Source organism: Malaya genurostris, chromosome 1 (genome assembly GCF_030247185.1).
Source record: "Malaya genurostris strain Urasoe2022 chromosome 1, Malgen_1.1, whole genome shotgun sequence".
Lineage (NCBI taxonomy): Eukaryota > Metazoa > Arthropoda > Insecta > Diptera > Culicidae > Malaya > Malaya genurostris.
In genome coordinates this window covers 121,141,128-121,159,304 of record NC_080570.1, presented here as the reverse complement: position 1 = coordinate 121,159,304, position 18,177 = coordinate 121,141,128, and the positions used below count along the sequence as shown (strand labels likewise).

Below are 18,177 nucleotides of genomic sequence, written 5' to 3'. Positions count from 1 at the left end.
GAATTAATTCTTACACATGCTGGAACCAAAATTAATTGAAACCGGTTTTACTCCTCCTAGTGGCGTAAGAATGCCTTTCTCATATTTTCGAAATGAAATATTTTGCCTATCAACTTACAATGCCTGCACAAATGAAGAATTATAAGGCTCTTTAAATTAAAATTTTTAGACTGATTCGCTATCATTCCGAATTTGAAAAATATGTCAAATAACTTTTCTAAATCTAGCTCAAACCTGTTTCAATTTGTGAGTTATGTTAGTTGCTTCCTGAAGAAATCAACTTCAGGTATGACGGTTCTCACTTTTCTCAGAGCTGACTTTACCGATTTTCACAAACGTAGACTCAAATGAAAAGTCTTATAGCACGATATATTGCTGTTGATTCTTATTCGGACCCATCTTCTGGTTCCGGAACTAGAGAGTAAAGTGTGTTTAAAATTCCAAACTGCCTCAATGTAGGGAGATTCAGGCCAGGTTCCTCAAAAAAACCGGCTTCTTACCGGCGAGCATTTTTTTCATGTCTGCCAACAGCCTGGGTAGTCGACGGGAGCAGAATCTGCCGAATACGGTGGATGTGGGAGCAATTCAAATTTTCAATTTTTCCAATAACGCTAAATAATATTCACTGTTAATGGTATTTCCTTACTCAAGAAAGTTGATTCCGGAGTGATGTGATGAATCCATGTTTCATTCATTGTTACATATCGACGCAAAAATTCCGGTTCGTTACTTTTAAACATGGCCAAACACTGCTCAGTATCATCAACACGTTCTCGTTTTTGGTCAACAGTGAGCAAACACGGCACCCACTTTGAACGGAGCTATCTCGTAGTCAAATGTTCATACAATATAAAGCCCAACACGTTATCATGATATCTGCATCATCCGCGAAATCCGCGCGAAAACTCGAAACGCGCGATATTCGAGCGAAGCGAAGCGCTTGAACATCTTCTTGCTTGAAAATCACGCTTCTTTTTTGGTAAGAAGAATTTTGAAGTAGACCACATCAAGATGATCTGATTTACTCTTTTTCAATTATAATTTTTACCGGTTTTACTCTGAATGTCTTTCTTTTTTTATTATTTTATTTGGATCAGGGAAAAGCCTACTGGAGTTAGTTTCTGTCAAACTTGTTTTCCAGCAGGCATAGAACCTCCTCATCTTTTGCATCAATAGATCAAAATCATCATAGCCTTACAAACATCGCGAGTGACGAATAATAAATCGAGATCAATCAGTTTGCAGCGGTCATGGTAACTCGGTATGTTTAAAGGATTCTCCATGGAAGCCGTCGGAGAGCGAATCGAACAAATTTGCATTAAATCGCTTTAATGCATTGGATTTCGTTTTGGTAATGAGGTGACCAGATAACCGTAGCATATTCGAGAGTTGAGCGAACTAAAGCCCAATACAGAGCATACAAGCAATGTACATCAGAGATTTTTTTAGTAACGCGGAAAATAAATTTTAATAGATTAAAGACTCTTAAGATAGTAAACTCTCGGATCCGTAACAGACGATGCGAGTTCGAGAACAATTTGTGGAATATTATAGGCGAACTTGAATACAGACTTTTTGCTACTAAAAGAGATGACGGAGCATTTGGTGGCATTTAAAACCATTTTGAAATATGAAATATAAAAGTCATCAGCGAACGATAGTTTCATCCACTCGATCGAAATATTTAGATCGTTGAGATACAATAAAATTAGAAAGGGTCCAAGGTGACTTCCTTGAGAAACTCCAGAGGTAACAGCAAATGGTGAAGTTGGACAGCGGCACCACTTTTACGTAGGAATGGCAAGATTTATTTGTGAGCCCCTTACTAACTAAATGACCTTTTCTTACTCGGCGGCTCCTGTGAAGGGCCCCTAATACCGTGGGCCCGGGGCTACGTGCAAAGAACAATTGAAAATGTTGGATAGTGGAACCAACAAACTATTATAACAATTTCTTATCACGGATGGAATCCTACTTCGTTTCTTTTCTTGTCCAGCTTCGCTTCGTAAGTCTGTCGTGCAAATTTTACTTTAAGAATGCCATTTTTATCATACACAAAATTTATGACCATATTATTGAAGAATAGCATTACATTTAATACGTTCTTTGCATTATAAAATGTGTTTTCACTGTGACGATATCTTCCATCAGACATCAATATCTTTGAGTGCGAAAATCGTTTTTCGTTTTCCGCATTGGAATGGGACATTGTAAGCACATAAATCGAAAAGTTTTTGTAATTTCCGGTAACAGCTCTGCTGAAATAGCAATTTGTACCACCACATCGAAGAGTATAAAATCGTAATTTTGTCCACTGAAGAAAACATTTGCTAGAACCGCCTTCTCGTAAATTTCGGTTTTATCGTGGTAAAATTTCACCATTCGGTCAGCTAGACCGATTGCTGAAACATTCTCCCATCTTAAATTTTTTGGAGTTTCATAAAACTCACAAGCTTCAAAAATTTGCAAAGAACCTTTTTTCCGAACAAATGATTCACAAATGTGAAGTGGTGTTTGTTGAAATTCGCACGAAATCTGCGCCATCGCATCAAAATCTGAGCAAAAACCGCGCGAACCGCGCGATCGTAACTAGCCTGTATTTATTCCCTCTAATAAATATCTCGAGTACAGCTACTTCTAGAAGAAAAATCATGAGCATTTTTTCCCTTTTAATTCCTTGTAGAATCATAATCTACTCCTTTTTAGAAATTATTTTTAAGTCGAATTGGTCTCTTCCTCCGTGCCATACAACTAGTTAGTCATTCTAAAAACGTATGCAAAGTTTCGGTCCGGAGTACATGAAGTCTGATGACTTGCTAATTATTTATGGTATTGCTTCCATGAGGTTCCACAATCCCTGAATGGCTAAAGATTATTTGATTTTTTAAGAGGTATATGATTCGATTTAAAAAAAAACACAAAATATTTAAGAACAATGATGAAATCTTTAGTAGAATCGATAGAACGATCAATATAATTTGATGTTTGAAGATGACTCCATGCAAATGTTGGCCGCGGCTCCGCTTTAGATGGCCCATGAGCAGGGTCCAGTTTTGGCACACTCTCTCCAACATATCGGCCGGTGTTTCGCGAATAAATGCTTCAATATTGGCTTCCAGTGCGTCAATCGTTTCCAATTTATCCTTTTAGACATGAACCTTAACATGGCCCTACAAGAAATAGTCTGACCGACTGTTGACCGGAGGCGGCTCTCAATTTGGTCATTGTTTCGCGTGCCGTGTGGCATGTGGCACCGTCTTGTTGAAACCACATGCCATGCATGTCCAATTCTTCCATTTTGGGCAAAGAAATCGTGCTCGCCATTCACAGTTACGTTTCGTCCATCGCCGCCTGTGAAGAAGCACGACCCGATGATACCACCGGCCCATAATCCACACCAAACAGTGACTTTTTTGAGATGCATTGGTAGCTCTTGCAATGCTTCTGACTGTTCTTTACTCCAGATGTAGAAATTGCGCTTGTTCAACCAGAAAAGAGTTTCATCGAACACGAATTTATGATAAAAAACCCTTCTTAATCCACCTAGTGGTGTGATAATGCCTTTCTCTTCTTTCATAACAGTCTCATGAAAATACGTTTCATACTTTTATTAAATAATTTTGGATACTAATTTTGACACCAATTGATTCAGATTGATTCGAGTAGTTCACAAAAGCATGCTTCAGTGTTTATGTCACACAGTCAGCATCATTTTTCCAAACCAGTGCTTGACATTTGCGTTGCCTATTTGTAATCAGTGATGCTAATCTAAAAAAAGCCTTCTTAGTCCACTTAGTGGAATTTTCATATATCTTGAAAAATCACCATAGGGGGGAGTACATGAAATTTTCGAAATCGAAAAAAAAATTTTGATGCCAAAAGGCTTAGAATTGCATGAAACGTCGAGATTTAGTGTCATCTCGAAAAAAATTTTTTTTTTAAAATCGACTTTTTGGGACTTAGAAAAAATATCAAAAGTCCCAGAAAGTTGATTTTTTCAAAAAAAATTTTTTTTGAGATGACACTAAATTTCGATGTTTTATGCAGTTTTAAGAGTTTTGGCATCAAAAAAAATTTTCGATTTTGGAAATTTCATGTACTCCCCCCTATGGTGCTTTTTTCAAGATCGTAAAATTGTCAAACCTTTACCACCGGGCAGCACCCCTTACGCATGTCCGATTTAGCTCAAATTTTGCATGAAGGCTTTTTTCGAGGTGCTTAAACTTTTGAGCACTAGAGCTTAACGAAAATAGAGGTGATCTCAAAATTTTGGCACCCTTATATATATAAGAGCGGTAAAAATCAACGTGTTTTGTCGGTTACGTCACTTATACAATCATATCTCCGGAACCAAAAGTCACAGCCATTTGATCTTCGAACTTGATCAATGGCCCGACAGTAGCTTTCAAACGAGCCCAAGTTTGTTAAAATCGGTTCAGCCATCTCTGAGAAAATTGAGCGCGTTCAAATATCTTCGAAAAGTGCACACACACACACATACACACACACACACACATACACACACACACACAGAGACATTTTCCGATCTCGTCGAACTGAGTCGAATGGTATATAACACTATGGGTCTCCGAGGCTCCGTTCGAAAGTCGGGTTTTCCAGCAATTCTAATACCTTTCTATAGAGAAAGGCAAAAGTGGATCTTCCTCTAACTTTGCCAGTGCCCTTTCATGGTTAAATTATAGACCAAACTGAACAACTTTGACAATGACACAAGACAAGATTCACGCGTGATCTGTCAAAAACAGTGTTACCAAAAAGATACCAGAAAAAACACCCTTTATTACCTGTTGGTGACCGAAAAGCCGTCGTCAATTGGTTTCCTTCTTCCGGCACGTCAAAGACGTTGAACTTTGTGTAAATAATAAGAGTGTTGTGAATAGACATTGGGGATGTCGGATTTTTCGAACTACTCTATTATTCAATACTTCGATACTTGAATAATTATTTGTATTGGATTTTTCAAACTATTCGACAAGTTAAATAATGAAATATTAACTTCAAAATAATCTATTAAATTCCAGTCGATTATTTGGGTTATTAATCAATTACTCGATTAATCGATCGACATTCCAACATGTTTTTACGTCATATCATGGGATTGACAGTATCTTCTTATTTTCTCTTCGGACTGTGTTGCAGACAGTCTGCGGTGTCATTTTGTTGAGAGATGCGAATATTAAATACGAAATCAATTCAAGGCATGTTGATTTAAAGCCTAATTCAATGTGTCAAAATTAAAATTTAATCGAGTTGTATTATTATTTCAATGGCGATCGAGCATCTAGTATGAAATGTACTGGAGTTTGGTAGGATAAGATCAATATTACTGATAACGGTTATTGAAGATGTATTCTTGAACGTAAAATTTCATTACAACCACCACGATTTCGGGACTTTCATTGAAACTGTTCCAACGAAGGAAGCTCAATGCGTTCAGTTGTACTGCTCTAGATCTGCTCGGTAATCGATCATTTCAGGTCTTAAGAACACCATCAACAGACTCCAGAACGCGTACTTCGAGAAGGTGCCTATCTAACGAAAACAAAGGAAAACAAAAACGTGACGCATTTCATTTCGGGAGATTTGCTCTGTTTATCCTGTAATCCAATGCACAGTGGGGAAAAAACGATCAAAAACGCGACTTTGCTCAATAATTTTATAAAAACCTAAGTAAATATTTTCAAAGTTAGTACCTCTTATGCAAATTTTTCCGTAGAATCGATTTATGATAGAAGATCTGCAAAATTCACTATCATGCCCGTTTTGCTTCAATTCCTCTTTTTTCTGACTTTACTTCGAAAACTAACTGTGAAACTCAGAAAAATATTCAATTCGACCATTCGGAAGGTATTCCTGATATGCTCATAAGTTATATAAATGGATTGATTTTAATTGAGATTGACCACCAATAACTATATTCTGTTTTACCCCCAGTCATCTTCTTCCATGAATTTACAGAAAAAAAGTTCCGCTGATCGGTGTTTGGACCAATATTGGTTAAAATAAGACAGTTCTATGTTTCGCATATAACCTCAAATAATAATTAACAGATAGTCTCCATGATCGCATGCGTCGTGCTACATCGTTTTACCCAAATTTTTCCACAAAAATAATTTTATGTTGAATTCACATTCACAATCCCGAAGCAGATCCAATATGACCTACCAATATTGGTTCATATCACGTACAAAACATCTATAATCCAATCAAACACAATGGGAATGACAGTACTAGCCTGTTTAACCCAATTTATTTCATAAGTCGTTTTTCTGATTAAACGTTCTTCTGCATACCGTAAGCAGGCTGATTGCGGTTGATGAAAATCGATTGATATTACGAAGAAAGCCCTGAAAATAAGATTACAGATGGATTCAATGGCCGCATGAATCTTGTTATACCGTTTTACCCCAATTTATCCTCTAACTGAGTCTTAAGATTTTGCTCCACATTTGGAAAATAGTCTATATATATAAAAATGGATGTAAGTTTGTATGTTTGTAACGCCATAACTTCGGAACTACTGAACGGATTGCCACCAAACTTGGCACAGGGACTACTTGCATTTCAGAGATGGTTTAGGGAGCATTTCTATAGGGGAGGGAGCGTAACAAGTGTAATTAACAGGAGGGGGTCAAGAAAAAATTCATATAACTTGACGACAATCGATACGTTTAGAAGACCATAGAAATATTTTGCATACATTAGATATGACTGTACGGGGGATGGATGTAGCAAGTGACATTAAAAAGGGGGATGTAATGTTTGAAACGGTACAATTCCGAAACTATTGAATGGATTGTCACCAAACTTGGCACAGATACTTATTGCTCTTCTGAGAAGGTCATAAGGGTATTTTAATGGGGGAGGGAGCGCAGCAAGTGTCCTTAACAGGGGGGGTCATGAAAAAAATTGTCCCATTTGACGAGAATTGATACTTTTTAGACCATAGAAACAGTTGCATATATTAGATATGATTATATGGGTGGTGGATGTAGCAAGTGCCTTTAAAAAGGGGGGGGGGGGTGTAATGTTTGTAATGTAATAATTTCGGAACTAATTAACGGATTGCTATCAAACTTGGTACAGATACTTATTGCTCTTAAGAGATGGCCATAAGGGTATTTTTGTGGGGGAGGGAGCGCAGCAAGTGTTCTTAACAGGGGGGGGGGTCATGAAAAAATATGTCTAATTTGATGAGAATAGATACTTTTTGAAAACCATAGAAACATTTTGCATTCCGTAGGTATGATTATGTGGGGGTTGGATGTACCTTTAAAAAGGGGGGTGTAATGTTTTTAACGGCATAACTTCAAAACTACTGAACGTATTGCAATCAAACTTGGCATAGGTACTTCTTGCTCTTTAGAGATGATCATTTGGACAAGAGTTCTTAATTTGAGGAGGCCATGTCGAAATTTATCTTATTTAAAGATAATTGATACTTTTTAAAACCATACATACATTTTGAAAAACTCAAATATGGTTTTAAAGATATTTGTGGGGGTGGATATAATGAGTGCCTCTAAAAAAGGAAGTTTAATGTGAAGTTTATAGAATTTTTTATAAAACACTTCTTTCTGAGTACAGGTATTATTTGCGCTTCAGATGATCCTAAGAGCATTTTTAAGAAGAGAGTGGGTAAGGGTCTCATCCAAGGGAGGAGCAAAGTTCAAATTGTTAATATAATCGAACGTAACTCCAAAACAACTCAAACTCACCACACCTAACTAGATTGGATATTTTATGGTGGGGAGAGTGGGGGGGGAGGGGTTACTTTTTACTATTCAGAGGTGGTCAGAGGGGCAAGAATGTCAAGATTGTGCTAGATAGTATTGCTATCGTTAATTTGAATTAAGTAGTACTGCTATTGTTAATTTTAATGAATTAATCGATACTTATCGAAGAGCACAGATACTTCGTACACTACTAAGAGGTGGTCATAAGGGTTATCATGGAGGAGAGCTGTAGTAAGTTCACTAATAAAAGGGGAGTTCAATATAAAATTTATTCTACGATAAACGATGCATCTTAACAAATACAGATACTATTTTTATGTCAATGTAGATTAAAAGGTTATTTTAAGGGAGAGGGAGTGCAGCAAGTGCCCCAAACATGGGAAGTGTAAGGTAAAATTGATTGAATAGCAACATAAAACTGCTCACAGTATTACACTAAGCAGGACAACTTCGGGAATTTTATTCGACCTTTTCTTCCCGAAACATTTCCGAGCAACGCCGGGTCATTCAGCTAGTCTTATATATATATATAAAAATGCAGAGATCATTCTTTGTAATCGCATCACGTAAGAACGGATGGGCGGATTGAGATGCTGTTTTTTTTGTTTGATCAGTTTTTACCCCCACCGGGTTCGTACATCAAAAAAATTAGTAAAACTTACCGGAAAAGTGAGAAAAACCAATAAAGTTATTTTGTATGGAATTTTCCACTGAAAAAGTCGCCAATGATTGCTAGATCTACAATTGGTGTTTGGCGCGCAACAAGTTGCATAAGTGTTTGGCCGTCGAAAGAAAGGAATACTAGATCGTTGAAAGAATCTTTTGGCGCGCAACGAGTTGTGTGCGTGTGAAAATTTGATTCATGTGGTTCTTCATTTGAGCCACGTGCTTAATTGGGTATCTAAATTATTGCTTGCCAAATGACTCAATGACGGAATGCATATGACTTGTTCTTGTTGGCAGGAAAAAATGGTCTGATGTCATTTACCAGTTCATTGGTCATCGCGGGCGCGAGTTTAATAAATCAGAAAATTTTTGAATGAATCAATAAAAAGATTGTGCTGTAGAAGCGCTAAGGTCACACTAAGAAATTATCCTTGCGTTTTTCTTTCTAATAATTTAGATTAGACTAAGCGCACAATTCTGTGAAGAATGTTCAAATTGGTATAATATCAAATTAAAATTTTAGCGTAGTCTCTCTAAGCAACCAAAAATTCCGAAGTACCTGAAAAGTATCCACTTTATTAGAGCTCTAAAGTACGCGTAGCACTTTATGGCAACTTGAACATACAGAACAAGTTCTGAAAAAACTTCCTCGCTGCATAAAATCTGTACAAAGAACTGCTTTAATGTTTTTTCTGTTGCGTCGGGTGAACATTCAAGTATTCCTTAAAAACGGACTATTCAGAATGCTTTGTATGCTGCTTAAGGGGAGGTAGGATTTGAATGATGCAAAAAATAATTATATTAGAGAATTTTTTTTTCAGAATTATCGTGCATCAAAATAAATTCAAATGTTTTGCTTGATAAAAAATATCATTCGAACAACATTTTGTAATTTTTCGTGGAAAACTATTGAGAAATAAGCGAAAAGTACGATTTTTAACGAAAAAATGCACCATTTTGCAGCTGTAAAACCTCCCAAAAATAACAAAAAACGAAAAGAAAAACGTTGGGGTCTGGTTTTCCATATGAAGAAAATGTGTGCAAAATTTGGAGAAAATTGGTGCAGTAGTTTTTGAATGACCATGGACACGAATTTTCAAAACCTGTTTTCGAGAAAAACGCGTTTAAAGTTTTATGTCTATAAAATCGAAGGAAACAATTTATTACTCTAGGGATCCCGTAGGGTCTAACGTTTTCCAAAAATCATGATTTTTCTTTTATAATTTGTCATAATGAAACATATCAAGAATGTTTTGTAAAGTTTTTAGGTCAATCGAAGCAGAAATAATGGACCTGTGCGCCGAACTCTCACTTCTTCGCAGTATGAAATAAGCAGCTAGTTCGTAATATAAATCGATTTTCATCAACCGCAATCATCCTGCTTTCGGTATGCGAAAGAAAGTTTAACCAGAAATACGACTTTTGATATAAATTGGGGTAAAACGGGTTAAACAGGCTAGCACTTGTGTTTAATTGGATCACAGATGTTTTGCACGCAATATGAACCAATATTGATAGATCGTATTGGATCTGCTTTTGGATTGTAGATCATATTTCAACTAAGTATTATAACTAGAAAAGTAATGGGGTAAAACGGTACAATGAGTTTTCTGCTGTAAATAAAACTAAATGCAATCGATTTGTTAGACTTTTTTACATCGTAAACACTATATTCGCTCTTCTGCCAGTTCTTCGGTTTCATGTTATATAGTTAAGCTTGAATACAATGCAGTATGAAAATTCAACTTGGGGTAAAATGAGCATGATAGCGTTTCGTGCGATCCTTCTAAATACATGGAATCGATTTTACTGACCATTTTACACCAAAAAAGTGCTTTGTGGTCAGCTGTATCATGCCTCCAAAAAAATCGTCGCGTTTTTGGTCCATTTTTTCCCACTGTGCAATGTCAGAATGTTCGCCGATGAGCAGAATCAGTGCTGGTGATGGTGGCGGAAAGTGCCTACAGGAGAATTAGACGAAACAGAATTAAACGCCTCGACAATGATCGATCGCAGGTCCGCGGGAAGGCTTCGCGAGAAAAGCACGAACATGACGTATGCAGTTTCGGCAGTGTACCGTGTCTTGCACCTGTCGTTTTTTTTTTCTTTTATTTTTTCGAACCATCCGGAGATTTTTAGTTATCTTTGTCCCGCCTGCCACCAGCACCAGCACCAACACGAGAAACTCTGCAATGGTTGATGAACTTTTACTCCAATGGTTGCGGTTTGCTAGAAGTTACCGGAGCGCTGGGACCCCTTCTGATGGATGCCATCTGTTGTTACTTTCGGTGTTTATGCACTTAACTCGAAACTGAAGAAGGGCAGGAGGATTTTCGATCCTTGCGGTTGTTGCGTCAGATGGATGGATGGATGGATGGAAGGTCATCCGCGCGAGAGGCTTCTTTTCGTGTTGTGTAATCCAAGGTGAGACCTGGCTGGCTGTCCCGCTCCCGCACACCGGACAGTCTTAAGTATCATGAGCTGGTGAAATTGAAACCTTTCGCTTGTTTATTTTGTTTCGTTTTTCGTTGGAAAGACAATTTGATAATCGAATCGGTTGAGCGGTTAGGATTATTCATAAGTGGCCTTTTAGTTTTTTTTCCAAACCTTTTGCCCAACTATTACGAAGGGTGCACTAGATACGATGGTGAGTCCGTTATGGTGTTAAAGCCTTAAAGGTGGAAACTTTTTTTCATTTAAGTCGCTATTGTAGAAATATTCCAGTAGTCCATCCAAGTCCAGAATCTAGTTCAAGAATCCTGCTCCAGGAATTCAGTTCCAGAATTCAACTCTTTTATTTATTTATTTATTTATATATTTTAATCAACAGACAAACAATATATAAATAAATAAATAAAAAACTCTAGAAACTAATTCCGGAATTCAATTTCAGAATCCATGTCCAGTATTCAGATCAAGAATCCAATTCCGGAGCTCAGTACCATGATCCAGATTCCAAATCTTGGGCCTGAATTCAATTTTAGGCTCCAGTTCCATAATAAAAATCCACTACTGTAACTCCAGAATTTAGTTTCAGTATCCTTGTACTGAATCCAATTCTGGAATTCAGTTCCAGAACTAATTTTTCAGAATTTAGTTCATGTCCCAGAATCTAGGTCCCTAATTCCAGGTACAGAATTCGGCCCTAGTATTCAGTTCTAGAATCCAAATCCAAATTTTGTTCCTGAACTAAACTCGGATACGGAATCCAGTTCCAGAATCCAGGTCCCGATCCCAGATCCAGAAATCCGCCTTAGAATACAGCTCTGGAGTCCAAGTCCTGAATCCAGTTCCTGAATCCAAGTCCAGAATTCAGTTACAGAATTTTATTCCTGAATTCAGTCCAGAACTTCAGAATTCAATTCAAAAATCCTTGTTCCAGCTCCGAAATCTAGCTCCAGAACTTAGATCAGAATTTAATTCCAGAATTCCGTTCCAAAACTCAATTTCAGAATGCATGTCCAGAACCCAGATCCACAATCAAAGTTCGATTATATTCCAGTGCGTTCTACCAAACTGACAAGCAAATGGACATCCGGTCGATTCCCATTAATCTCGGACGACGCGTCGCTTTCCTCAGTAACGATCCTCCGGTCGGTCGGTCGGTAGCTCATAGCTGGATCATGGGAACCGGTAGTCAAGCTATTGCCCGTTCCAGCGAGAATTTCTCACACCGTGATAATTTGCGTGCCATGCATGCGCGCGCATTCATAGACCGAACCGATGGAACCGGGGCAATTACTTAATGGTGAACCCATTCTAATGTGTAGCCCTAATTCGAACGTTTACGCGATGTCCGCCGTACCTGTCAATTATTGGCCAATTTGGCCCATTCATTCTGTGTGCTGCGACGCGCAGAGCCTCGTAAAATGGAAATGTTGATGGCCCACTTTTCGGGCCGTTCGTGGGCCCCGGAATCAGGGAGAAACCAGCAAGTGCAGTTTAATAACCCATTATCAGAGAACAGAAAACCGTACCGTAACAACAATGTCCCCACCACCGGAACCGGCGCAGGTGTGCCGGGTTCGGCGGTGAGGCTGGGGGTTCATTTTTTTTCCCATATGATAATTAACCCGTACCGCCGTAGTTCGTCGAGTGTTGATACCTAAACGACCGACCAACCGACCGGGGAACCAGGTGTTGGTGGTTTTTTCATTCACCCTAATAATAGGCAGGTTTTTTTATGGCTACTCATCATCTAATAGAGAATTGTGCTGGTGCATCGCAGTAACCGAGCCGTATGTGGTCATGGAAATGAAGGAAATTAAATATTAATAACCAATTAATCGGCATGGCTCTGGTGTATTGTCATGCCTGCCGGAAGGTTCTCGGTGTTCACACGAAGGGGGGGACTGTGACTATCTCGTTGCGCTTTCTAGTCTTTACTCGAATAAATTAGACACCTTTCAATCAATGTTGGCCAGACAACTTTTCTAAATTCAACGATAGTTTTGGACTATAAAAGTTGAACAGAAAAAAATCGATTCTGTTTTAGCTTCCGTTTGAATTTGACTTTGTCGGCGAAATCCACCTTCCAACTGAAGTGATAAAGGTGACCAAAATCTCACTGAATCTTTTTTCAGATATGAACTGATCCAACAATTGTTTATTTGGTGAATCGAGAATTAAAGTTAAAGAATTTTTTAATGATATTATTCTTCACATTTATAATTATCTCACCATGTTTTCTTTCTCGTTCTATTCCGATTCGTTTGATTTCATTACTCACCCGTCAGCTTTCTATCCTAATCCGCCATATTTCTTTTTGGTTTTTGCACAGTACTTTCTTCTATTATTTTACCTATTCCAACCTGAAGACTCATGAACTTTTGAAGGTTTTATTTGTGAGTTCAACTTGTTCACTGAGCTTTCATCGAAGAAATTCCAACAAGTCAACAAATATCTTTGGCTGCCGATAATTATTCTAGTTCGTTCTCCAATCGGTTGTCATCGTAGATTCACAGCTGCAACTGTGAGCTCAGCATGTGCTAAGTTGAAACGTTCTTCAAGTGCTGGCCTCGATGGGATTCTATTCAAGTAATGAGAAACTACTCTAACATTCTTATGGACGTTCAGGAATTTTTCTTGAAATATGAAAGAAATTCTATGTGTTTTCAGTTACGGCTTGGATTTACGACAGTATGAAAGACTAGGCCGAAAGACTACAAGTGTATCAAGCTAAAGAGTCAGTGGAACTAATTTGATTTGAAGACATTCTTCAAAGTAGATTTTGAGCATTTTTTAGAGAAATTGCCACACCATAACATTGTTTCCTAAATTTTCGTCTAAAACTTGGCGCATTAAATCTTTGAATCCGTTTAATTTTGGGTCTAATAGATTTGAAAAAGATTCCTACACAACAGCTCACAACTTCTCATGTTTTATTTTGGTTCATCACTGAACGATGGGGTTGCAGACAACGTTAATTTCGAACGGGTTTTACTAGGCGAATTAAATTTAGTTTTATATTATTTAACAACCAGTAGGTTAGGAACCATTCAACTCAAATGTAAATAGCAAAAGTATTTGTTGTTTATAATAAGTGCTTTCAAGAAATTGGATTGAATTGACTGATGCTTGAGCTATCAAAAGCAAAGTCCTGGCATTACATTCCTTTTGTGGAATTTGGCCTTTCTGTTTCAACAGACTTCGCAGCCGATTCTTAGTGTACAGAATCATTGCATGGCTAGTACTATGGATTCTACTGACACTAAGAATCCTTCCAGGTCGGGGCTCGAACATACGACAACTGGCTTGTAAGACCAGCGTCCTTTGCATTAAACCGCCAACCCGGGACATGAGCTATCAAAGTTATTGTAAATTTTTACAATATCAGCATTTTCGAACGGGTATGGCGAATAGATATCAAGAAGTAATATTTTGAGCTATTTTCAAATCCAAGATGGTGACTTTCTGTGTTGTCAAGTAGGATTTCCCCACGTCGTTTATGCAGTATTGTTAGTTTTGATATAAAAATCAGAATGAAACGACTCGTTACATCGTTAGTTAAAACTAATCAGAGCAGCGAAAACAACGCTCTGTACCTATAATTTCGTACAGCATCAGTGACACACTTTATCCTACAATTCCGGAACCGGAAGCCGGATCAAAATAAAATTCAGGGTATTTGTATAGGACCATAAAACCATTCATTTGAATCTAAGTTTGTTAAAGTCGATCACGCTATCCCGGAGAAAATGGGTAAATAATTTGAAATTGAAATTTTTACACTAACCACCCTGTAAAGTAGGATCAAGATGAAAATCAGGGATGTTCGAAGGGACCATAAGACCTTTCACTTTTTGATTTTGTGAAAATCGGTGCAGTCATTTCCGAGGAAAGGAATTGAAAAAAACCTGTTTTAATCCACCAAGTGGTGTAATGATGCCTTTCTCATATCACATTTTACCCCATAACTCCCGATCCGGAAGTCGGATCAAAAAAATATTGAGGAATTTTGTATGGGACCACAAGACCTTTCATTTGAATCTACGTTTGTGAAAATCGGTTCAGCCATCTCCGAGAAAAGTTAGTGCAAACAAACGTTACATACGCACATACACACACACAGACATTTTGCGTACTCGACGAACTGAGTCGAATGGTATATGACACTCGGCCCTCCGGGCCTCGGTTCAAAAGTCGGTTTTCACAGTGATTGCAGAACCTTTCTATATGAGAAAGGCAAAAATACAAACACACAAATCCACACACACAGACATTTTGCGTACTCGACGAACTGGGTCGAATGGTTTATGACACTCGGCCCTACGAGACTCCGGGACATTGAAAAAAATTCGCAATCAACTCCTAACCTGAAAAAATCGATTTTAAAAGTTTGAAGCCAATTTACAAGAAAACACCATATTTGATTCGGATGTTTCTTACTCTCCGGCTACGGCCCTAAGAAACAATATCAGAACCAAAATGGTATTCAAAATGCGAAGTCGCTAAACAAACATTAAACACAATTTTTATCGTACCCGTGGAACCAAAGCATTGAATATCAAAAAAATCCATTGTAACTATTTTAATAAATGGACTGAATACCGTGACTGAGACAAATATTGGCTCAGTTACCCTTTTGTCCCGCTTCCCCCAATCAGCTGTTTATATCGACTAAACGCTGGGCAAGCACACGCACACAGCGACAACACTCGGGAAAACGTGAATCTCTCGCTCCCGTTCTCTTCCACTAAATCGCTACTAACCTGCATCGAATCGGCACTGATTATTTCCCCATCGAAGCGGCGGGCCAATTCGATCGAAAGCTTCGTTTTTCCGGTCCCGGTGGATCCGAGAATCACTACCACTGGTTTCACACGCGACCCGCACGCCATGGTGGCACTTTTCCGGCGAAAAACTAGACCAATTGCGCGACGGCACCACGAGAACAGCATGCCATATGCCAGGCTTTGTTGTTTACTCGACTCGGTCTGTCAGTCAGTATTCAGTGGAGCAGCAGCGATGTGACACAAACACATGCGAACAGCGCCGCGTCGTGTATTCGAACAAGCCGGCCGGCCGGCTTGCTGCGTTTCATTCGCTCGTGGTTTGGTGTTTGTTTTCGCGATCGTAGAAGAACTAGAATCAAAACAAACGGGAATTTGCACAGTTTCGTAACAGTAATACTGATAAAAGTAGATAGGATTTTTAAAATGCTACTAATGTTAATTCGGAAAATTCGACTTTAGATAATCGATCGCTTAATATCCCTGATAATCGACTAAAACTAAATCGATTAGCTTGAAAAATCATATCACGCGTTTTTTTTTTTGAGAACGGCCTATAAGCCACCTGTCAACTTCCACTTTCGAAAGAAATTGCAAGCGAGCTATGAAAGATAGAGTATTAAATTTAACACCAGACGAAAGAGAAAACTTTTCTCTGCCGTTTACTATTATGACTTACTTTCAGCGAGTGCCGAGTCATTCGAAATTACTCTTCAAAGTGAATGTTTATGGATGGCTTTTTGGCCGTTCTCAAAAAAAGGCGTGATATTCGATTATTGAATAGTACATTCTTGTTGAACATAACTTAAAATTAAGTAAAACACCACTCAATTTCATAAGCGGTTAATACTTTAGTAATGATTAAAAATGACAATAGTTCTCGTGTAAAACTATTGTCATTTTTAATGATTACGAAAGTATTAACATTCCAAATTTGTATGGAGAATTCATCATTACTGCCCTTACACGTTCATTAAAAATGGTAATGATCGTTTAAGGGCCGCTATAAGAAGTGCACGTAGTCTAAACTTGAATTATCACATATCTACTAATTTTGAGTTACTCAAAATAAAGAAATTCTTCTTTGTTCATGTTAATATGCATGGAATCCCTAGTTAAAGATAAGAAAAAAAATCATCTTTCTTTTAAAGGAGAATCGAAAAAAAAAATTATTCAAAACCGTTTCATTTTGACCGGTTTAAAGTCAAAATTGAACGATTTTGATATCCTTATGTTGGGCTTGGCAAAAACAAAATCACTAAAGCTCTTAGGCTGAGTGAATTTTACTCAAATCCATACTCAAATTTTGACATATTATTCCAGTTTACGGGTTTGATTAATCGCTACTCAAACCATGAGTTATGTTCAAAGAGCATGTGGGGTATATAAAAACCTAATTTAAATCTTGATGAACGCAAATAAAAACGTTGGAGTCTAGAAAAACATTCACTAGAACTATGGTGCTTTGAATTTTTGACTTCAGATAATTCTGCGCTGAGATACAGATACGCCAATCATGATTCCTGAAAGGTGTCCTTAAGAAGTTCTCCTTCACCGACTAATTTCTCATATTTTTCAATGAAAGCATTGCAAAGTATTATAATTATGCAAAACATCTTTGACGTAAATACGTCTTACTTTACTATGACATGCCTTTTCAAAATTTATCATATGGTTACGGGATAAGTTTTTGATCGTGAATATCTCATGTTTTATTTAACGTTTCAACATGATGTTCTCGCCACGTCATCGGAGATATGATCAGCAATTTGTGATAGAATTTTCAGTAATATGAGATAATCAAAAAATGGCATAAAATTTTTTAATCTGTTTGATAAGTAAAAATAAAAATTTGATGCTTCATTCATTCTAGCTTGCGTAGTTGAGTCGTTCAGTTCAAATCAGAATCCAGGTCCTGAATCCAACTCTAGAGTTAAGTTCAAAAATTTAGTTTCAGAATCCAAGTCCAGATTTGATTTACGTTTCCAGAATACAGAACTAAACCTTTTTTCATCTGTTAAAACCAATCCGGCCCCAATGGTGTACTTAGAGGAGGGCGAAGGATGCATTTTCCATCCATCCCTCCAGAGATGGAGTAGCGGAAACTTTTATTTGGTTGTTCCAAGCCAACGATGGAAGCGGTAAAGCAATTTGCAATTTTGCCTTCTAGCGCCAATTTTCCTAGGCAAACGCCACTGTCCGGCCCCTAAAACTGTTTAATCAAATCTATTTATACGAAACAATAAATTGTTGAACGTACTCTCATGAGCATTCAAAATTCACAACTGTGGACGCGACCGACCGATGAGATATCTCGTGGAAATATTTCAAAATCTTTTGATGGAATCAAATTTCATTGTTAGGTACTTCGGTTTATTAAATCGGTTCCACGATTCGAATCAAGTTTATTACTTATTTATTTAATTTATATTATTTATTTATTTGTTCATTTATTTACTTATTCATTTTACTTATTTTAGCCTTTCTCTATATAAAGGTATTGGAATTAAAGGAAAACCCGA

The 18,177-nt window shown here is 37.6% G+C and overlaps 1 protein-coding gene across 1 annotated transcript in view; it reads right to left on the bottom strand.

Moving 5' to 3' along the window:
* Positions 1-15,871, bottom strand: part of LOC131425652 (tRNA dimethylallyltransferase) — a 434,718-nt gene extending 418,847 nt beyond the window's left edge. The window contains exon 1 of the mRNA XM_058587709.1: positions 15,635-15,871. Coding sequence (XP_058443692.1) covers positions 15,635-15,823 — 189 coding nt within the window. The 5' untranslated portion in view covers positions 15,824-15,871. The remainder of the gene's footprint in view (positions 1-15,634) is intronic.
* Between the last annotated feature and the right edge of the window lie 2,306 nt (positions 15,872-18,177).